Genomic DNA, 23,487 nt, shown 5'->3' with positions numbered 1-23,487 from the left:
CTGACCTCATGATCCGCCGGCCTCCACCTCCCAAAGTGCTGGGATTACAGGCATGAGCTACTGCGCCCAGCCCAAAGTTTCTAATTTTTCTACATCTTTGCTGATACCATTTTCTGTTTTCTTGATAGTGGCCAGCGTAATGGGTGTAATGTGATATCTCATGGTTTTGATTTGTATTTCCCTTATAAGTATGACTTTTAAAACTTTTCTTAGGTAGTTTAGTTTTTATTCCTATTTGTTATATTTGGTTCTTTTTAAGTGTGCTTGACCTTTTTTTTTTTCATTTCAGATTTTATGTTTCTTGTTCATATTGTTTCTTACAATATATTAAACTATATATTTTGTATTCTATGATAATTATGACATCTGTAGTCCATGGGTCTGATTATGCTGTCCGTTGTTTCTGCTGACTCCCATTCATGGTACTTTATTTCCTTGTTTACTTTTTTATTTCCTTGTTTATGACTTTTTTTTTTTTTCAGAATGTGAATTCATCTTTGGAACTGTCATCAGTGGAGCTCTTCAATGTTTTGTTGGGGATATAGTCCTCCAGAGAAGTTTTATCTGTTTTTACTATTCCTGGGGAAGCACTGCTAATGAAGGGCACTTTGGGTTAAAATTTTTACTTGAGGTTATTGAGCCCATTAACCAGTATCAATTGGCCTCATAAACCTTCATAGTTACAAGTTCTTAGGAGACACTCCATCCCTGACTTTTATCCAGTGGTATGGTTAACTCAAGCATGTTTATTTTCTGGCCTCTTCTTCAGAGTTGGGTTACTTTTCATTTATCCTTGTCTCTTGGGTGCAGCCCTTTCGTAGGCCCTTTGTGCAGGCCTATTTTCCTAGCCCTTTGTGCTGGCCTACGTTCAGTTTCCTCTAGCTTTTATACTCCATATAGTTCAGAATAGGAGGCTTAATGTCACCACAATTCATGAGAAGTCCTCAGAGTGAAAGCTAGCTGAAGACTCCCTTGCTCCTTAGGGCTCCCAGATTGATTTTGCTTTTTGACCCAGTGAGATTCCATATTTTCTTGTCAGGTCAGTGCAGCACTTAAAATTTTATCCAGCTCTTTAAGTTTTCATCAGGAGAGATTTTTTGGGATCTGTGGTCTGCCATACTGCTGGAAATGGAATTTAGGCATCTCATTTGCTGGGTGTCTTTTCTACTTCCCCTTACTCCTGAGAGCCACCTTGAGGCAGGAGTGAGGGGCCCATAGGAGTGGAGGTCATTGATTGCAGGAGCTACATTTTCTCTTATCTTCTGTGTCTGCAGAACCCAGGCCAGGATCCACCCCACAGGACATGCCAGCCACTGTTACTCCCTGACCACAAAAGCTTGAGAGTGAACCTACAGAGACTAGAAATTGGGTAGCTGGGGAGAGGAAGGTAGAATTACATCAGGAGGATAATATACTTGTCATCCTTTCTGGAGGGCTAGCGGGGCATAGGAGGTGTGTTGGAGCAAGATTGATTGTATGTATGTGCATGCATAACTCTTAGAATTGGCTGCAAAGGGGCAGACGGAGTCAGAATTTGCTGAGTTTGGTTTGCTTTTATGGGTTCATAGGTAGACGATTCAGTGAACTTCCTGGCAGGCTGGCAGGGTAGAAGTTCACTGGTGAGGTTGGGCTTAAAAGCTGCCTGAGATAGCATGGGGAGTCTGTGGGATTAGTCCTTTGGTAAGGGCTCTTGCAACACAACATTGAAGTCGTATTTTCAGGTTACCAGGACAACCAGTTGATGATGGGGTCATTTGGGCCATGGTTGGCATGTGGGGTACTAAACAACTCCTAACACCCTTTTTCCTGGCCACATAGCATTTTCACTTTATCACTGTCTATGTGCCTTGTGGTTTGGGAGCTGTTGGTTGGCCCCTGAGAACAGCCCACTGAACATCCATTCACCTCCTCCTGGTGGATAAAGGAGAAAAGGCTGGAGGCATTAGTGTTCCCCTGCTCTGTCCCTGTTGTGGGAGGAAATGCACTCGAGGAGCTACTTTACTGCGTATTTTTGCATTCAAGGCCCTGGGTTCTGTAGTCAAGTCTTAAGGACAGGGGCAAGTGACCCTTTGGTGATACCTGCCTGGAATGGGCTCCGCTAGGCGATAGCAGAGGGGGCAGAGGCCTGGCGTGTCTAATATATTAGAGAAGATTAGGAAGCATACCTGGAGAAGATTAGGAAGATGATGCTGAGGGTTTTATTTTAGCCTTCAGGAGAGGCCTTTGGATTCTCAGAAAAAAAAAAATTCTCAAGGCCTCTCCTGAGGGTTCTGGCCCAGCTCCTGTGTCTGCTGGATCCTGTAAGCAAGCCCTGTGCGTATATATAATATAGATTAGACCCAGCTACTATGTAAGTGTTGTATATACAGTTGTGATTAGGTTCAGCCTCCCTCTGAGTGTGCTTTGGTATACAGTGGAGATCAGATGCAGACCAGAGCAGATAGTATTCATGAAATGGTCTCACAAACAACAAAAGGAGGCTGGTCTGTGAAGGGCATGCTCTGAGTAGCTGACAAAGGGGACCTTGGCTCAGTTATCGAGAATTGGTCAGAAGCAGAGTGACTGAGCTGACTTCAGGGCCAAGTCGGGCTTCATTTGGCGGGGGTGAGGTAGGAATTAAAATGAATTTTAGACAAGTAAGGCCACATTCACCTGAAGAGTGTTGGCACTTGTTCTTTGTATTTGGCACTGTTATAGAAGGGTTACATATGCATATGTCAGGCAACCATGAATGCGATAGCTACAGATACAAAAGGACCTATGTGTGTTCCCTTGATGATGACTTGCATCACAAACATTGAAACTATTGGTGATGTAATTTTTCAAAATGGTCAACAAGTGTTGGTAAAGTTCTGATAAAAAGATCTTCATTTTCTTTACTATTAGTATGTTTACTATATTAAAATTGTGCAAAAGATGTTTTATTTTTATGTAAATCTGAGTTTGGTTCTAAGCCCAAGTTAAATCATTGCACTTAGGTTTTGGCAGGACAGATGGAAATTGTGAGGGTGTGAGACAGGTGTGGTTGTGGGACTGCTGTAACCCTTTCCACCCCTTCTCCCATTGTGACCACCAACCTTCTCCCCCAGCAAATTTTAAAGCACCCTCTGGGTGCTCTACTTCCTCTGTCCACTAACTGCCACTGTTCTGGGTGCAGCAGGAAGACAGAGAAGGGTATGACACCAGGTGGGAGAGCTATTGGAGATGTGCAGAGAGGGGTTGTTGGTCTATTCTTGCGGTTGTAAAAGTGGCCCAGAGTGAGTTGTCCAGGGAAATTAAAATGCATAGAAAGTTTAATATCTTAAAATGAGAAGTTAACTTGAATCAGCTGTCCAGGTGGCTTGCCAGCAGTCATCACCATTTTGAAAATATTGGCATGGGGTCCCTGTGGTGCTGAGATATTTCCTTAGCTGGAATCCTTGTGGAAACTCCCATCATCATTGTGTGCACGTGCAAATCCCCCTACTCCTATAATTAATTTCTGTGAGCTCTGGATAAACAGGGATGCTTCCTGACTTCTGTTTGCATTTCCCCCCAGTATTACTGCATTTTATCAGTTTACTGACAGGGTCAGGGCGACTGGTTTTCCATTAAATTATTCAAGCGTGACTGTCTAATCTCCTGGAAAACTAATTAGATGCCCTTGGACACTAACACTTTCTAAATCTGTTGTGATTTTGTTCTGCATCGCTGGGCAAGTCACTTCTTTCCATGCCTCAGTTTCCTCAATGGTTAAATGGGGGTTACTACAACCTCGAGTAGATATGAAAGGACTGAAATGCAAAATGCTTAAAACAGTACTCTGCACTTAAGTGCTCACTTGCTAAAAGGGTTTCTAATGTCTTTACTCCAAAATATTTCAAACATACAGAAAATACAGAGAAAAATATATCAACATCCATGTCCCCACCTCCCAGATTTAATACATATTAACACATTTTGCCATATTTGATTCAGATTTTTTTTAAAATATGGAACACTTATGAATTTGCATGTCATCTTTGTGGACAGGCTATGCTAATCTTCTCAGTATTGGTCCAATTTTAGTATATGTGCTGCCGAAGTGAGCGCTCAGATTTTTTTTTTTTTTTTTTTTTTGAGATGGGGTTTCACCCTTGTTGCCCAGGCTGGAGTGTAATGGCGCGATCTCGGCTCACTGCAACCTCGCCTCCTGGGTTCCAGCGATTCTCCTGCCTCAGCCTCCTGAGTAGCTGGGATTACAGGCATGTGCCACCACGCCTGGCTAATTTTGTAGTTTTAGTAGACACGGGGTTTCTCCATGTTGGTCAGGCTGGTCTTGAACTCCTGACCTCAGGTGATCTGCCCGCCTCGGCCTCCCAAAGTGCTGGGATTACAGGTGTGAGCCACCGCGCCTGGCCAGAGCACTCAGATTTTATAAAAAGAACTAACAGATCTGGTTGGCCTTCCTCTCCCCCCTCACCCCATCTCATCTTCCACTTCCTCACTCCAGTTTCCCTCCCTCCCCTGTGGGTACCCCTTCTGTGAAGAGCTAGTGTGTAGCCTTCCAGTTCTGGTTTTATACTCCTTCCCTGCACATAGTATCTGCTGAGAACACAGGGAATTTCTTGTGGGTATTTATAGTTATATAAGTGGTGTTCTACACTTACTCTCTGCAGCTTTGTTTCATTAAGTGTCGTTTTCAGGATCTGTCTGCTGTCTAGGTAGTTCATTTTTTTAAACTTCTAATTAATATATTCATTTCCCAGTTGGTAGTCTTTTAGGTTTTTCTGATGTTTAGCTATTATGGATAGTGCAGCGGGATGTTCTACTGGCATCTATTAGTAGAAGCCAGGGATGCCGTTAAACATCCTAGAATGCAGTGGAAAGCCCCCTGCCACCCCACAAGGGAAGACTCATCTAGCCCCAAATATCATCTACTTTAGAATGTATTTTGGTGTGAGTTGTGAGATGAAGGAGTTTGTTCTTTTCCCTCTGAATAACCGGTTGACCCAGACACTATTAAGGTAGTGAATCTTAAGTCAGATATATTTTTCCCTTAAATGGTAGAAAAGATCCTGTTGCCTTGCTTCTTAAGATACAATTTTTTTTTTTAAATTGACTTTTCTTGTCTTACAGGTTCTTAGACTCTGTGAGTAAAGGCAGCTTCATCTTCCCAGTTCATCATGGCTTCAACATCCAGGTAGGAGTGCCGTTTGATCAAATGTTTTATTGAAGAATTTATTCCCCTATGCTTTTGAAAGGCCAGGTCCATGACATTTTTAGCTCTTGGCCTCAGTATAACAGTTGGTGTCCAGGAAGTATAAAGGAAGAAGGGAGAGGAGATGGGAGAAGAATGGGAAAAATGGGAAAAGGCTGACAGTTGCATGGTATGGGTGTGGTTATGTAGCGCTAATGTTTACACTCGATAGAAAACCATGACTTCACTTTCCTCATCTTTCAAGATAAAGACACCAGATGGTTACTCCTGGGGCCACCTCAGTCCCCGCAGGCTTTCTCATGCCTGGGGTTTGAACAGTCATGTGCAGAAGTTGTTTGAGAGTCTGGGGGTGAGCTGGAGCTTGGGCAGTCAAGCCTGGTAGAGACCTGGAGCTTGCAGCCTTGGCTCTGTCCCTGTGAACTGGGTGAGGACAGGTCAGGAAAGCGTGAAGATGGCTGCTGTCTCCCTTACTCCAAGGTCCATGAGAAGGGCTTTTAATTTTCTTTCCCTTTAAACCGGTCTCTTTTCCTGGCCCATGCAGAGCTTGGATGAGTGAATACCTCACCTCCCTGGAGGTCAGCATGGCAGCTGACAGTCAGTCTCCAGGAAGTGAGGTTGGAGTGAATTTCTAATGCAGCCTGAACTCCAAAGTCCATGGGCAGGTCTGTACTGATGCAGCTTCTGTGGTAAATCCTGCATCCTTCCTTTGGGATGGAGGGTCCTCACGTAGAGGTTGGGGCCTGCAAAGGGGCACAGGGAAGCTGCAGGGACCTCTGTGCCTACTCTCCATGCTGAGTCCATTCTCATAGCCAGGGTGACGTGTTTACAGCCTAGATATGATTCCTCACTACCCTGTTCCATGGTTCACCCCCACCCCTGGGGTACCTATGGCAGCTGAACACTGGAAGTCCTGGCCAAGGCCTGTGGAGTCCTGTGGGGCCTGGTTCTCTCTGGCTCTGCTCTGCTCTCTTGTCCTCATTGCACCTGCAGCCTCGCTGATCTCCTTGCCGTTCTGCAGATGTTGAATCCCTTCAGTGTCAGGGCTGTGTGCCTGTGGTTCTTTCTCTCTGCCTGGGACATCTTGTCTCCAGCTGTCTGTAGGGCTCTTTCTCTCACCTCCTTCAGGTCCCCCACTCTGTGAGCCTTCTCTCACCATTCTGTCCAAAATAGCAGCCCTAGCTCTACCCCTTTGTTGCATTCTGTCCTTATCTGGGATGGCATTCATTGCTACCTGACACCATCCTGCGTAGCTACTTGTCTGTTGATTTGTTGTCTGACTCCTCCAATTAGAACTAAAGTGCTGTGCAGGGTGGGAGTGGAGTGTACCCATCGCCAGCCCCTGGGCAGCACCCGCTCACTGTCTGTGCTCAAATGCAAGTACAGAGAGTCTCCCACTTAGCGTGGTTCAACTTAAGATGGTGTAAAAGCCAGATACATTCTGTAGAAACTGTACTTTCAGTACCCATACTGTCACTCTGTTTTTCACTTTCAGTCCAGTAGTCAATAAATTATATGAGCTATTTAATACTTAATTATAAAATAGGCTTTGTGTTAGATGACTTTTTTCCCAACCATAGGCTAATGTAAATGTTCTGAGCACATTTAAGGTAGGCTAGGCTACACTACGATGTTTGGTAGGTTAGGTGTATTAAATGCATTTTCGACTTATGACATTTTTAACTCATGATGGGTTTATTGGGATGTAACCTGATTGTAAGTCGAGGAGCACCTGTATCACTCACCATCCATTTGGTTCCTATGTCCACAGGGCCAGAGAGTGTCAGGAGTTTCCATGTTTTCCAAATTGATTTGGCTTCTGAATTGCAGTTAGCATACAGTAGGATAACCGCAAGGGAGCTATCTGAAAATCCAGATCTGCTCAGTTCTTGAATTTGGGTAGTGAGAGTTCAAGTTGGGAGAGTTTGAGAATTTGAGGAATGAGGGAAACTTCTATTTGTCAATAAGAGAGGGAAGGTATAGTAAGACAAATGTAACTGCAGAGCTCCTAGGGCCATTGAGTCTGAGGGGACAAGAGTGGGTGTCACTGCAGCTGCCCAGGGCTCCCTGTTGCCAGTTTCTGTTATCTGGGGTGATGACAGCAGCATCTGGATTCATCACTAAAGGGACCCTCTGCTTTAGAGTACAACGTTTAAGAAGGAAAGGAAGTAGGTAAGACCCGTTTATTCCGTCTCCCATTGTTAAAATACTTCTGCACTTAAAAGCAGAATCTGTGGGCCGGGTGCCATGGCTCACGCCTGTAATCCCAGCACTTTGGGAGGCTGAGGCAGGTGGATCACGAGGTCAGGAGATCGAGACCATCCTGACTAACACGGTGAAACCCCATCTCTACTAAAAATATAAAAAAATTAGCCGGGCATGGTGGCACGCACCTGTAGTCCCAGGTACTAGGGAGGCTGAGGCAGGAGAATCGCTTGAACCCAGGAGGCGGAGGTTGCAATGCACCACTGCACTCCAGCCTGGGTGACAGAGCATGACTCCGTCTAAAAATATATATATATAACAATAAAAAGCAGAATCTGTGTTTAGCTGGAAAATTTACTTACTAAATGCGGTGCCTTGTGGTGCCAGATCTGTGAAGCCATTCAAGTGAAAGTGTTTTATAGTGGGAGCACCCTCCTCTTTTCTGCTGAAGCATTGGCTTTCTGGCATGGCCTCTTCCTGATTCTGTTTCCTGTCATAACAGAGATGTCATTGCTGGGAGAGGTATCCACTCAAAGGTGAAGTCTGCAAAGCTGCTTGAGGTTCTGAATGCTATGGAGGAGGAAGAGTCCAACAACAACAGGGAAGAGATTTTCATTGCACCTCCCGACAATGCTGCGGGGGAATTCACTGATGAGGACTCAGGGGATGAAGACAGCCAGCGAGGTGCTCACCTGCCTGGCAGTGTGCTGCATGCTTCAGTCCTGTGTGAGGACTCTGGCACCGGGGAGGATAATGACGGCCTGGAGCTGCAGCCGGCCAGGAAGAGGCGGAAAGCAGCTGTGAAACCTCCGCGCGTTTGGACCAAAAGAGATATTCGTCCAGACTTCGGCAGTTGGACGGCGTCAGATCCTCATATTGAGGATCTGAAAAGCCAGGAGCTGAGTCCCGTGGGCCTTTTTGAGTTGTTTTTTGATGAAGGAACAATTAATTTCATTGTTAATGAAACCAATCGTTATGCTTGGCAGAAAAATGTCAATTTGAGTCTTACGGCTCAGGAATTGAAGTGTGTTTTGGGCATTTTGATTTTAAGTGGGTACATCTCTTATCCAAGGAGAAGGATGTTCTGGGAAACCTCTCCCGATTCACATCATCATCTTGTGGCTGATGCAATTAGAAGGGACAGATTTGAACTAATCTTCTCATACTTACATTTTGCAGATAACAACGAACTTGATGCAAGTGATAGGTTTGCCAAGGTCAGACCTCTCATCATCCGGATGAACTGCAATTTCCAGAAGCATGCACCCTTGGAAGAGTTCTACAGCTTTGGCGAGTCTATGTGTGAGTACTTTGGGCACCGGGGGTCCAAGCAGCTGCACAGGGGGAAGCCTGTGCGACTTGGCTACAAGATTTGGTGTGGGACAACCAGCAGAGGCTACTTGGTGTGGTTTGAGCCCTCACAGGGCACACTGTTTACCAAGCCAGACAGGAGCTTGGATCTAGGAGGCAGTATGGTAATAAAATTTGTGGATGCGCTTCAGGAGCGTGGTTTTCTGCCATATCACATATTTTTTGACAAGGTTTTCACAAGTGTTAAACTGATGTCCATTTTGAGGAAAAAGGGGGTGAAAGCCACAGGAACTGTTCGTGAGTACAGGACTGACCGATGTCCCCTAAAAGACCCCAAAGAACTGAAAAAAATGAAGAGGGGTTCATTTGATTACAAAGTCGATGAGAGTGAGGAGATCATCGTGTGCCGCTGGCATGATAGCAGCGTGGTCAACATTTGCTCCAATGCTGTGGGCATAGAGCCAGTGAGGCTGACCAGTCGTCACTCTGGAGCAGCTAAAACGCGGACTCAGGTCCACCAGCCATCACTGGTGAAGCTGTATCAGGAGAAGGTGGGCGGCGTTGGTAGGATGGATCAGAATATTGCCAAGTACAAGGTGAAGATCCGAGGCATGAAGTGGTACTCAAGCTTTATTGGCTATGTCATTGATGCTGCCCTCAACAATGCATGGCAGCTGCATAGAATCTGCTGCCAAGATGCCCAGGTGGACCTCCTTGCCTTCCGGAGATACATTGCCTGTGTGTATCTGGAGAGCAATGCTGACACAACATCTCAAGGGAGGCGAAGCAGGCGGTTGGAGACTGAGAGCCGCTTCGATATGATTGGGCACTGGATTATCCATCAGGACAAGAGGACCCGGTGTGCCCTCTGCCACTCACAGACCAACACCCGGTGCGAGAAGTGCCAGAAGGGTGTCCATGCCAAATGCTTCAGGGAGTACCACATCCGGTGACATCATGAGACATGCTTCTTTGGTTTATAATGAGATGTTTACAGTTAAATACAGATGGCAGTTGAGCACTTCTGTTTTGTGTTGGAAAAAAGACCTGAATTTTTAATGACTTGATTTTCTATTTTCTCCCTACCCACAATACAGTTATCTTTTTTATTGTGCTGTGTTATGCCTACATGTGATATAAATTAATATTTATATTCATTTATATTTATATTTTTGAACTTATTTATTTAAAGTTATGGATCACTTTTTATTCAAATAAAAGTTGTGCTTTGGGGTATATTTGAATCCTAGCAAGAATAATCAAAGGAAAACTTGCAAGAACAGTAAGAAGACTTTACCATTGCATGCCATGGTTTATAATCTAAGATAGGCAATAGTGTATAAATATCATGTAAATGTGATGGATTTCCTAATCATATTTATTTCATATTAATCCAAGGTTATCAAACTTTTGAGGGATAGATAATCTGCCTTGTATTTAGTCAGAGGGCTAGAGGTGCAGATTTCATATTTTCTTAATGAAAATATTTTCCTAATACACATATATCAATGTGGGATTCATTTTTGTAAAAATTATTTTTTTAATTTTGTGGGTACATAGTAGGAGTGTATTTTTATGGGTTACATGAGATATTCTGATACAAACATGCAATGTATAAAAATCACATCAGGGTAAATGGGGTATCCATCTTGTCAAACACTTGTCCTTTGTGTTTCAAACAATCCAATTATATTGTTAGTTATTTTAAAATGTACAATTAAATTATTTTTAACTATATTCACCCTGTTGTGCTAGCAAATACTAGGTCTTACTCATTCTTTCTATTTTTTCATACCCATTAACTATTCCCACTCTCCCCCACCCCCAACTACCCTTTCCAAGCTCTGGTAACCTTCTTTCCACTCTGTATGTCCATGAGTTCAATTGTTTTCATTTTTAGCTCCCACAAATAAGTGAGAACATCTGAAGTTTGTCTGTCTTTGCTTGGCTTATTTCACTTAACATAATGACCTCCAGTTCCATTCATGTTGTTGCAAATGACTGAATATCATTTTTTTTGTGGCTAAATATTAATCACACTTCATTGTGTATATGTACAGTTTCTTTATCCATTCTTCTGTTGATGGACACTTAGGTTGCTCCCAAATCATGACTATTGAGAATAGTGCAGAAAATAAACATGAGTTCAGATCTTTCTTCAATATACTGATTTTTTTTTCTTTTGGATGTATACTTAGGAATGGGATTCCTGAATCATATGGTAGCTCTATTTTTAGTTTTTGAGGAAGCTTCAAACTGTTCTCCATAGAGGTTGTACTAATTTACATTCCCACCAGCAGTGTTCAAGGGTTCCCTTTTCTCCACATCCTTGTCAGCATTTGTTATTGTCTGTCTTTTGGATTACAGCCATTTCTGCCCGGATGAGATATCTCAATGTAGTTTTCACTTGCATTTTTCTGTTGATCAGTGATGTTGAGCACTTTTTTTATACCTGTTTGCCATTTGTACCTTTTGTTTTTATTTTGAGATGGAGTTGCCTTGTCACCCAGGCTGGAATGCAGTGGTGCACAATCTCGGCTCACTGCATCCTCTGTCTCCTGGGCTCAAGTGATTCTCCTGCCTCAGCCTCCCAAGTAGCGGGGATTACAGGCACCCACCACCACACCCGGCTAATTTTTCTATTTTTAGTAGAGATGGTGTTTCACCATGTTGGCCAGGCTGGTCTTGAACTCTTGAGCTCAAGTGATTTGCCCACCTCAGCCTCCCAGTATACATCTTTTTTTTTTTTCTTAATTATACTTTAAGTTCTGGGGTACATGTGCAGAATGTGCAGTTTTTGTTACATAGGTACGTGCCATGGTGGCTTGCTGCACCCATCAACCTGTCACCTACATTAGGTATTTGTCCTAATGCTATCCCTCCCCTAGCCCCCCACCCCCTGACAGGTCCTGGTATGAGGTTCCCCTCCCTATGTCCATGTGTTCTTATTGTTCAACTCCCACTTATGAGTGAGAACTTGCGATGTTTGGTTTTCTGTTCTTGTGATAGTTTGTTGAGAATGATGGTTTCCACCTTCATCCATGTCCCTGCAAAGGACATGAACTCATCCTTTTTTATGGCTGCATAGTATTCCATGGTGTATATGTGCCACATTTTCTTTAGTCTATTATTGATGGACATTTGGGTTGGTTCCAAGTCTTTGCTATTGTGAATAGTGCTGCAATAAACATATGTGTGCATGTGTCTTTGTAGTAGAATGATTTATAGTCCTTTGGGTATATACCCAGTAATGGGATGGCTGGGTCAAATGGTATTTCTAGTTCTAGATCCCTGAGGAATTGCCACACTGACTTCCACAATGGGTGGAACTAATTTACACTCCCACCAACAGTGTAAAAGCATTCCTATTTCTCCACATCCTCTCCAGCATCTGTTGTTTCCTGACTTGTTAATGATCACCATTCTAACTGGTGTGAGATGGTATCTCATTGTGGTTTTGATTTGCATTTATCTAATGACCAGTGATGATGAACATTTTTTCATATGTCTGTTGGCTGCATAAATGTCTTGTTTTGAGAAGTGTCTGTTCATATTCTTTGCCTACTTTTTGATGTTTTTTTTTTTTTCTTGTAAATTTGTTTAAGTTCTTTGTAGATTCTGGGTATTAGCCCTTTGTCAGATGAGTAGATTGCAAAAATTGTCTCCCATTCTGTAGGTTGCCTGTTCAGTCTGATGGTAGTTTATTTTGCTGTGCAGAAGCTCTTTAGTTTAATTAGATCCCATTTGTCAGTTTTGGCTTTTGTTGCCATTGCTTTTGGTGTTTTAGACATGAAGTCTTTGCCCATGCCTATGTCCTGAATGGTATTGCCCAGGGTTTCTTCTAGGATTTTTATGGTTCTAGGGCTTACGTTTAAGTCTTTGATCCATCTGGAGTTGATTTTTGTATAAGGTGTAAGGAAGGGGTCCAGTTTCAGTTTTCTGCATATGGCTAACCAGTTTTCCCAACACTATTTATTAAATAGGGAATCTTTTCACCATTGCTTGTTTTTGTCAGGTTTGTCAAAGATCAGATGCTAGTAGATGTGGATGTTGTTTCTGAGGTCTCTATTCTGTTCCATTGTCTATATATCTGTTTTGGTACCAGTACCATGCTGTTTTGCTTACTGTAGCCTTGTAGTAGAGTTTGAAGTCAGGTAGCATGATGCCTCCAGCTTTGCCCTTTTTCCCCAGGATTGTCTTGGCTATGTATGCTCTTTTTTAGTTCCACATGAAATTTAAAGTAGTTTTTTCCAATTCTGTGAAGAAAGTCAGTGTTAGCTCGATGTGGATAGCATTGAATCTATAAATTACTTTGGGCAGTGTGGCCATTTTCACGATATTGATTCTTCCTATCCATGAGCATGGAATGTTTTTCCATTTGTTTGTGTCCTCTCTTATTTCTTTGAGCAGTGATTTGTAGTTCTCCTTGAAGAGGTCCTTGACATCCCTTGTAAATTGTATTCCCAGGTATTTTATTCTGTTTGTAGCAATTGCGAATGGGAGTTCACTCATGATTCGGCTGTTTGTGTGTTATTGGTATATAGGAATGCTTGTGATTTTTGCACATTGATTTTATATCCTGAGACTTTGCTGATGTTGCCTATCAGCTTAAGGAGATTTTGGACTGAGACAATGGGGTTTTCTTTTCTTTTCTTTTTTTTTTTTTTTTGGAGACAGAGTCTCACTCTGTTGCCCAGGCTGGAGTGCAGTGGCGCGATCTCAGCTCACTGCAAGCTCCGCCTCCCGGGTTCATGCCATTCTCCTGCCTCAGTCTCCCGAGTAGCTGGGACCACAGGCGCCTGCCACCACTCCCGGCTAATTTTTTGTATTTTTGGTAGAGACGGGGTTTCACCGTGTTAGCCAGGATGGTCTGGATCTCCTGACCTCGTGATCCACCCGCCTCAGCCTCCCAAAGTGCTGGGATTACAGGCGTGAGCCACCGTGCCCAGCTGAGACAATGGGGTTTTCTAAATATACAATCATGTCATCTGCAAACAGAGACCATTTGACTTCCTCTCTTCCTATTTGAATACCCTTTATTTCTTTCTCTTGCCTCATTGCCCGGGCCAGAACTTCCAATAGTGTGTTGAATAGGAGTGGCAAGAGAGGGCATCCTTGTCTTGTGCCAGTTTTCAAAGGGAATGCTTCCAGTTTTTGCCCATTCAGTATGATATTGGCTATGAGTTTGTCATAAATAGCTCTTATTATTTTGAGATACATTCCATCAATACCTAGTTTATTGAGAGTTTTTAGCATGAAGGGCTGTTGAATTTTGTTGAAGGCCTTTTCTGCATCTATAGAGATAATCATGTGGTTTTTGTCTTTGGTTCTGTTTATGTGGTGGATTATGTTTATTGATTTGCATGTGTTGAACCAGCCTTGCATCTCAGGGATGAAGCTGACTTGATCATGGTGGATAAACTTTCTGATGTGCTGCTGGACTCTGTTTGCCAGTATTTTGTTGAGGATTTTTGCGTTGATGTTCATCAGGAATACTGGCCTGAAATTTTCTTTCTTTCTTGTGTCTCTGCCAGGTTTTGGTATCAGGATGATGCTGGCCTCATAAAATGAGTTAGGGAGGATTCCCTCTTTTTCTATTGTTTGGAATAGTTTCAGAAGGAATGGTACCAGCTCCTGTTTGTACCTCTGGTAGAATTCGGCTGTGAATCCATCTGGTCCTGGACTTTTTTTGGTTGGTAGGCTATTAATTACAGTCTCAATTTCAGAACTTGATATTGGTTTATTCAGGGATTCGACTTCCTCCTGGTTTAGACTTGGGAGGGTGTATGTGTCCAGTAATTTATCTGTTTCTTCTAGATTTTCTAGTTTATTTGCATAGATGCGTTTATAGTATTCTCTGATGATAGTTTGTATTTCTGGGGGATCAGTGGTGATATCCCCTATATACTTTCTTATTGCGTCTATTTGGTTCTTCTCTCTTTTCTTCTTTATTAGTCTGGCTATTGGTCTATTTTGTGGATCTTTTCAAAAAACCAGCTCCTGGATTCATTGATTTTTTTTTTGAAGGGTTTTTCATGTCTCTATCACCTTCAGTTCTGCTCTGATCTTGCCACCAGCCCACCTCGCATCATCATTTACATGGAAATGTTGGGACTGAGGTGACCTCATGCCTCTCAGTTCCCAGCCAGCTTTCTCTCCCACTGGCTCTTAGCCAGCCTGTTAAACAGAAAATAATCAGACAAATAAAAAACACCCTAGTGTTCTAGAAAGTTACACATTATTGCTTGCTTACCAATTGTCTACCTTAGAACTTTCTTTTCCTCATACAGTCAGTATAATCATATGTTTTAAATTTGGCTTTTGCCATTTTACAGTCCAAGATGCAGGACTTTGCATAGGGCACGGATGGATTTCCACAGTCAGCATAAGGATGGGAGGAGAACAGGGCAGATCCAGCCCCACTCAGTGAGAATTCTGGCTGGAGTTACTTGGCTGGACCTCACTCCAGAGAGAGGAGAACTTTCTCTGGACCAGCTACCAAGACAGCTCCTAGTTGGAAAATGTGTTCTTCTAAGGTGAGATGCAGCCCCCACTGGACAGGAAAACATCAGAGAGTTTTAAAAAGGAAAAAACCAAGGTAAGCCGTGGAGCTTCTTGACAGGGGACACAGAAGAGTCCACCCAGCTGGGGTGAATCTCGGTTCCCCAATGGGACGGCGTGTGGGAGCCACAAGTCACTGGCCCCTATAGCGTGGGAGCAGTGTGAGCCATCTGCAGTGGCATTGTCTCCTCCAGCAGCAGCATCCATCCAGAAATCCATCTCCCAGGTCTTGCTGGAGGTCATTCTGTGTGAAGTTGATGGAGCTCTTTCTTATGCGCTTTTTTTCTAAGTGTGGGAGAGCATGGCCTTCATGACTGCTGGCTTCCAGCACGTGGCGTGCAAACCCAAGCCAGGGTGTGTAATTCACTGTAGCCCTTGACAGAATAACGGGATAAAAGTCATTTTTTAATCTTCTATTTATTACCCTCAGCCAATTAACTTGTATCTACAGTAGAAAATATTTTGCCAAAATTTTTTTCAAAATGGAGAAATACCTTGCTCTTAAGTCTTTTAGAGGCACAGACTTCTCAATTTCATTAAATTAAAATCACTAAAAGATAGAAAAAAGTGACATTCACATATCAAAAGAAGTTCTCTTTGGTCAAAATACTCTATTTTGGTTTGAAATGTTTGTGAATTTTCCATGCATGTGTCCAGATGCATAGGGAGTTTATTCATTCAATTAAGTTAAAACATTAGATAACATGGTAAATTCAAAAAGTAGCAAAGACACATTTTGTTTCTGTCTCTTTAACTGAGAAAACTGGTTGATGCCTCCTGTGTGTGAGCACCATGTAGCTGATGCAGATACAGAAACTGAGGTTTTCTTACTTGCTGCCGCTGGCCCTGGCACTGGAGGTTGGCTCCTGGAGGGCAGGGTGTCTGTTTTTCTTACCACTCAGCAAGTGCCACACAAATATACATGGGTGTCTCTGCCCTCTAGTGGATTCTGGCAGGAACTGGGAGCAAATGTGACTATAAAAAAAGTGAAAGATGTAAAAAATACACATTATCTCCAGAGGGGATTTAATTCTAACGGGGGGCTTTTTTTTTTTTTTTTCTTTTTCAAATGGGCTGATGGGTAAAAATGCAAGACTGGATATGTTGGAAAAAAGCACACTGCATTTGCCTTTTGGCATCTGTGATGACTGAGTCCTTCCTCAGCGCTGCCACAGGGAGCACATTCACACGTGTGTCACACAAATACCAAGGTTAGGTCAAAAAACCAACTGTTACCTGGAGGAAGCCACAAAGACTATGAGACCAAGCCTTCACCTAGAAGACACTTGATAGTTCAGAAGCCGAGATCCTGCGAGGTGTCTCGGAGAACTCAGCTGTGACCCCGCACTGTATGGAAGGGCGGGCAGTGGGGCCCAGGCAGGGGAAGAGAATTGTCCACTGTTGAGCATCATCATTCTAAAACCCACATGCAATGCTATTGCTGCAAAACCGCTGACTGTTGAAGCCACAAGCCACAGAAACAGACTCCCTTTATGGTCCTCACTGTGCAACCGGTGGCTTTTCAGAAGATGAAGATTGAACATATTAATCATAAATTCAAAGCATCAGAAGAAATACTAGGATATTTTCTAACCTCTGCTACCATGACTTTTTTTTTTTTTTTTTGGCGAGATTCGTGAATTATTGTAAATAAGTTCACAGAGGGCAAAGTGCTCCCCTGAAGTCATCCAGAAAGAGGCAGGCTGCTAATCCCCACATCTGAGACATCTGTGTTTTCTTAGGATAATAAAGATAAGGGAAAGAGAGAGGGACAGAAATAGACAGACAGAGAATTGGAGCTAAGAGGAAACATTTTCAGGTTTTGCCCCCCAAAATTCCCAGTGAACATTCCCATTGCCAGCAGGGGAGTTCCAAGGCCCTGGCTCCAGGATCCTGCTCTTTCCTTTGGTGACTCCTGTACAGATTTGGCATAGAAACAATATGGAACTTGTTACACTTCTCTGGACAAGTCATTATGCTTTTGGCTCACAGGCTCCACTTCTCTGGACACCCCTTCACCCTAAGCTTCAAGTAATTCAGCTTCACCCTTCAGAGAAGAGCTCAGCTGTCACTTCCTCTAAGGACCCTCCCCAGCCGCCTCTCCAGCAGAAGGGCCTCCACCTTGCTTTTTGCACATCTGTCCCTCGAGGTGCTGCTGTTCTCTGTGGAGCTGAAAAAAGGTGGTGATGCCCTGAAATTCAGCAAACTGCAGGGATACGTGTTGTTCTACCCCAGGTCAGAGTGTGTCGGTCATCACTCGATGCCACTCACAGACCACCAACTTCAGAATATCTAGGTGTAAAGCTCTGTACAAAAGTCGTAACATAATAATGTAAATAATTTTACATTATTATTAATAAATTATTTATATTATGCTATTACATAATGTAAAGGCTATTAAAACATATTTGTCTTCAAAGAATGGCCTTGGTTTCTGTGGGCAGTGTCTCCTTATGGAAAGGTAGTGCATTCCTGCTAAGTCATGGACAAAATGGGCCTCCAGGAGCTGCAAGCTGTAGTAGCAGCTTCTCGTCTAGGTCCTTCACTGCATGATAATGTTGTTGACTTTGAAAGCTTCTTTCGGTCTAGTTTTATCAACAGAGCTAGTATTTCATGAAGATCTACTGCATACCAGGTTCCAGAAAGCTAAATGCCTTTTGTTTGTTATTACTCACTAAACACAAACCACAACTCTCTTCTCATTACTCACACAACAAAATTTAGCTGAGGAAGATGGAGTGACTTTCCCAGGGTCGCACAGCTACTAAGAGCAGAGTCGTGTTTAGATTCATGTGGGAATATTGAACACAGAAATGAACCAGTGGAAACATCCTATGTTCCAAAAGCCTACTCAAGCCATTTGTTCTTATTTTAAGGAAAATCTTTATGCTAATTTTAAACTCCAAATACTTATGAATGGCAGAGATCTACAGATTTGATTCTGATGTAAGAAATGATGGTCACCAGCTGGTTACTGCTACCACCCCACAACCCCGAGCATACTGGATGAATGTCTAAGCCTTGTGGTTAGTGGGGACAATGCTGGTGGAGTCTGAAGTTGTCATGTGGTGACTCATGCAAGCTTAGGCAGATTTGGTGATATATGACACAGAGATGCAAAGAAATGTTGTAGCTGACACACACAGGCTGGCTCTGGGAGATGCAGAAGGAGCACGTCACCCAAAATAGAGCCAGACAGACATCCTTAAGGAAGGAGCAAAGGGGCTGCATCTTAAAGAATGAAGAAAGGATTTGTCATGAGAGATGGGGCAGGAAGTTCTTGAGAGGCAGAGGGAGAGCATGAGAATGTTGGGAAGGGAGGAGAGATTCTCGCACATCTGGGAAGCTGACAATCCATCAGCATGGCCAGAAGGAAAATTAGGAGGAGGAGCAGAAATAGATGAGGCTGGATATAGAAGCAGGGCTGAAGCTGTGTCGATTGTGGTAAAGAGTTGTGATTCTCTCCAGAACGCAATAGGTAGCATTCTAAACAGAGATCTTTTAAAACAAGAGTCAGCAAGTATTTTCTGCAGGGGGCTAAATGTTAAATATTTTAAGTTTTCCAAGCCATATGGTCTCTCTCTCAGTGACTCAGCTCTTCCATTATACCATGAAAGTAGCCAGAGACATTATGTAACACATGTATTGGCTGTGTCCCATTACAACTTTACTTACAAACGCAGACTGTGTCAGACATGGTCCATGCATGGTAGTTTGCCACACCCTGTTTTAGAAAGCTCAGGTTTATGATGTGATGGAGAATGCCTACAAGAGCTCTTGTTTTAAATGGTAGAGTGAACATACACTGGAATTCTATCCTGCTTGACCCAAGCTCTTGATAGCGAAAGGTAGAAAAGATAGATGGTAAATAGATAGATAGATAGATGGTAAATAGATGATAGATAAAGAAAATACATAGCTGTTCCAGAAAACAGAAATGGATAACTTCATGAATCAAAAGCAGAGTAATATACTTTAGAAAGGAAGCAGGCCGGAAAACCCACAGTTGCAAAACAAACAGAATTTCCAACTGCCTCTTGTAGCCCCTTCCTGGAAGTAGCCACAGCCCAGGGTGTTCGACTTCTTCCTCTGTTTTTTGTTTGTTTGTTGTTTGCTTTTCTGTGGGGTTTTTGTTGTTGTTGTTTGCTTTTTTTTAAAAAAATTCCCTTTCCCTGCTTTTTGGTCACAGCAGCCTTTGTCACTTCAAACACCGCAAGTGTTCTTTAAAAAAAATTATATCAACCTTTCAATTACAATGCAACATGTCTGAAACTTGGTATCTGGAGAGGTGAGTTGGACAAAGGAGCCCTTGTTACTGCATGTTTTCATTCTTCAAATTTCACCTTGCACGCAGTAACAGACAGTGCACAAAGCCACTTCCTTATGGACGGAAATTCTGAAATCCTTTTATGCCTGGCCTTTCCATCCTTCAACTTCCCCTCTCCCATGCTGTGAATGATTGTATTGGACATTTTTGTTTTAATGTCAGTGACAGGGGAACACAGGTAGCTCTAATATAGCTGTGACCCAGATGCTTCTGTTTCTAGCATGTATTTATTTTGCAGCAAACATTTACATCCATGATGTTTCACTGTCTTTTGAAAATAATTAGGCAATATCTCATCTGAGGTAGGATGTTTCTAGGGGTTGTGTTCTGAGGGAGGAAAACTAATCTGTTCTCTTTCCACTGCATTCTAGGAACAGTAAGAGGACCTTGTGCATGAATAATTTGTTTCCACACTACAGAGTGGGTAATAAGCAGATTAGTAAAAACAATTCTGCTTCACTTCAATAACAGCCTCCTCCAACTCATTTTTTCTCAACAAACTTATTTTTCCAGCAGAAGAATCCCAGACTTCTTAGAGAACCCAGTGACTTTTTGCACCTTAAATCTGTGAAATCCTCATGTTTTCTTCTGCCGTATCCATAGTTCAAACAAAGATGAGGCAAAGCTAGACACATTCCTGAAGGAACCCAAGAAATTCCTCTCTTTCTTTCTCTGGAATGAAATGAATTCTCTAGACCACCAGTTCTAACCTTCAAAAACCAAACCTGTTTGTGAGATCTCCTTCAAATACTACTGTAGGCCCCAGTGTTTATTCATTAAATTTTTTAAATATTTGTTTTATTTGGAATCCATGTATTTGTAATTTTAGTGTTTGTATTAATATCAGGGAGAAATGTTTAAATCTGTCTATGCCATATGTGCCTCTGGCTTATTGCCCAATTAATTGTAGTCTCAGGCTAAACTTTGGTTTCTGTCTTTAATTTTTGTCAGAAGAAATATAACTGATCTCAAAACATCTGCTTTTATTGTAGGGGCTCGTGCTGCCATCTCCATTCCTCTCTCTTTTCTTGCAATCTGGGTGGAAGTTCTTTAATATGAACATTTCAACCACCTTCATTCTACCATGTCCACTATCAGCACATTCAAACTGATCCAGCCAAGGCTGTCATCTTAGGCCAGGGATTTTTTAGGAATCTATTTTGCTGTGATGCGGCTGGAACCCCTTTGACTCACTTTATCACCCCAGGGTTCTTTTCATTTCAGAAGCCCAAGAGGGCAGAAAAAGAAGTAGGTGAGCAATTAAACACTCTGAGTCAGGAGCATCTCCCCTTGCGTTAAGCAATGTTGTAGAACATCGATGTTCTACATCGATGTTGGCGACCTTGGTATCATTTTGTCCACTTGATTGGAAAAGCCAGTCAATAATTTCAGGTCACTGTTGGCCTTAGAAGAAGAGCCCAAAGGCAACAAGCAAAGGCGCTGGTGTCCAGCCGCCTTCTAGAAGCATTTTCACTTTCCCTTAAGGTTTCCCTTGATAAACATAGAAGTACTGTATGTAGAATTGACCCAGTGCTGCCCTGGCAACTTTGTATATTAGGCCAAATTTACATTTCTTACCTTTATGAGAGACACCCTGGTAGGCTAGTGGAGTTACACACAAAGTCTGATCTCAGCTGCACTGTCCAGAAATGCAACACGGTGCAATCAAATAACATTCTCTGAGCCTGTTTCTTTAGCTGTGAAAGAAGAATAACATACCCATCTAAAAAAGCAGCTTATTGTATTTGATTGGTCTTTTATTTTCTATGAAACTGTGTTTAACACAGTAATTATTTTCATTTGTGTACTACATTTGTGTTGTGTTTTTGGTTTTAGTTTTGTTTTTGAAATGGAGTCTTTTTTTTAGTGGTTTTTTGTTTTGTTTTGTTTTGTTTTTGAGATGGAGTCTCTCTATTGTCACCCAGGCTAGAGTGCAGTGGTGTGATCTCCGCTCACTGCAACCTCCACCTCCCAGGTTCAAGTGGTTCTCCTGCCTCAGCCTCCTGAGAAGCTGGGATTACAGGTGCCCACCACCATGCCCAGCTAATTTTTTAAATATATTTTTAGTAGAGATGGGGTTACAACATGTTGCCCAGGCTGGTCTCAAACTACTGACGTCAAATGATCCACCTGCCTTGGCTTCCCAAAGTGCTGGGATTATAGGCATGAGCCACCGTGCCTGGCTTGTTTTAAAATAAGGGTTTCTTGGCTAGGCATGGTGGCTCACACCTGTAATCCCAGCACTTTGGGAGGCCAAGGTCAGTGGATCACCTGAGGTCAGGAGTTCGAGACCAGCCTGACCAATATGGAGAAACCCTGTCTCAACTGAAAATACAAAATTAGCCAAGTGTGGTGGTGCATGCCTGTAATCCCAGCTACTCAGGAGGCTGAGGAAGGAGAATTGCTTGAACCCAGGGGGCAGAGATTGCAGTGAGCTGACATTGCACCATTGCACTCCAGCCTGGGCAACGAGCAAAACTCTGTCTCAAAATAAAAAAAAGATTTCTTAAAATGATATTTTCAGTATTTTATAGATGATGTGTAAGCAGCAATCTTAATAGGATGTTACCCGACACTTTGCGAGACTGGCAGCTGATTTGATCCAGATGTCTCTAATTCTTTTTTCTTTTTCTGTTTTTTTTTTTTTTTTTTGACAGAGCCTTGCTCTGTCCCCCATGCTGGAGTGCAGTGGCACGATCTCGGCTCACTGCAACCTCTACCTCCCGGGTTCAAGCGATTCTCCTGCCTCAGGCTCCCGAGTACCTGGGATTACAGGCGCACGCCACCATGCCCAGCTAATTTTTTGTATTTTTGGTAGAGACAGCATTTCACCATGTTGGCCAGGCTGGTCTCGAACTCCTGACCTTAGGTGATCTGCCTGCCTCGGCTTCCCAAAGTGTTAGGATTACAGGCGTCAGCCACTGTGCCTGGCCCAGATGTCTGTAATTCTAACATGAGATGTATTGCAGGATCATAGCAGAGTGAGTTGCTGATGTATCCAGAAGGAAACGAGCATGGAACTCTCACGACAGCTGTCCTGAGAAGTGTGTGTGTGCTGTGCTTGAATATCTCACTGCTCATTCATACACAGGCTTTCTGCTGACTGAGTTAACAGTATCTGTTTCATAAATAATGTAGCCCTCTTTCTTTCTTTCTCCCGCTCTCTCTCTTTTTTTTTTTTTTTTTTGAGACAGGGTCTTGCTCTGATACCCAGGCTGGAGTGCAATGGTGCAGTCTCAGCTCACTGCAACTTCAGCCTCCTGGGTTCAAGCAATTCTCCTGCCTCAGCCTCCCAAGTAGCTGGGATTACAGGCATGTGCCACCACGCCTGGCTAATTTTTTCTTTTTTTTTTTTTTTGAGACAGTTTCGCTGTTTTTGCCCAGGCTGGAGTGCAATGGCACAATCTCGGCTCACCACAATCTTTGCCTTTTGGGTTCAAGGGATTCTCCTGCCTCAGCCTCCCGAGTAGCTGGGATTACAGGCATGTGCCACCACACCCGGCTAATGTTGTAGTTTTAGTAGAGATGGGGTTTCCCTAAGTTGGTTAGGCTGGTCTCAAACTCCTGACCTCAGGTGATCTACCCGTCTCGGCCTCTCAAAGTGCTGGGATCACAGGCATGAGCCATCACTCCTGGCCTAATTTTTGTATTTTTAGTAGAGAGAGGGTTTCACTCTGTTGGCCAGGCTGGTCTCGAATTCCTGACCTCAAGTTATCTGCCTGCCTCGGCCTCCCAAACTGTTGGAATTACAGGCGTGAACCACCATGCCTGGCCAGCTCTATTTCTTTAAGCCTACATGTTTTGCACTTGTTAAAAGTATTTGAACATACAATTACTCAGCTTCCCTTGTTTACGCGTGAATTTTGTATAATCTTAAATATTTTTTCCAATCTAAGCTTTATTTTAT

General features: G+C 43.0%; 1 protein-coding gene and 1 non-coding gene across 2 annotated transcripts in view; one reads left to right on the top strand and one right to left on the bottom strand.

Annotated features, from left to right (window-relative positions):
• The window catches only part of LOC744661 (uncharacterized), a 37,104-nt gene that overhangs the window by 7,377 nt on the left and 6,240 nt on the right, over window positions 1-23,487 (top strand). Inside the window, 3 exon segments of the mRNA NM_001302429.1 lie at window positions 5,098-5,161; window positions 7,884-7,982; window positions 8,561-8,683. Coding sequence (NP_001289358.1) covers window positions 8,642-8,683 — 42 coding nt within the window. The 5' untranslated portion in view covers window positions 5,098-5,161; window positions 7,884-7,982; window positions 8,561-8,641.
• On the bottom strand, window positions 3,966-4,071 carry LOC112207044 (U6 spliceosomal RNA). The gene has a single exon (XR_002941526.1). It is a non-coding gene; the product is annotated as a U6 spliceosomal RNA (small nuclear RNA).

This window comes from Pan troglodytes, chromosome 1, assembly GCF_028858775.2.
Source record: "Pan troglodytes isolate AG18354 chromosome 1, NHGRI_mPanTro3-v2.0_pri, whole genome shotgun sequence".
Classification (NCBI taxonomy): domain Eukaryota; kingdom Metazoa; phylum Chordata; class Mammalia; order Primates; family Hominidae; genus Pan; species Pan troglodytes.
Note: the sequence above shows the minus strand (reverse complement) of the source record. Positions and strands in the feature narration are given on the sequence as shown.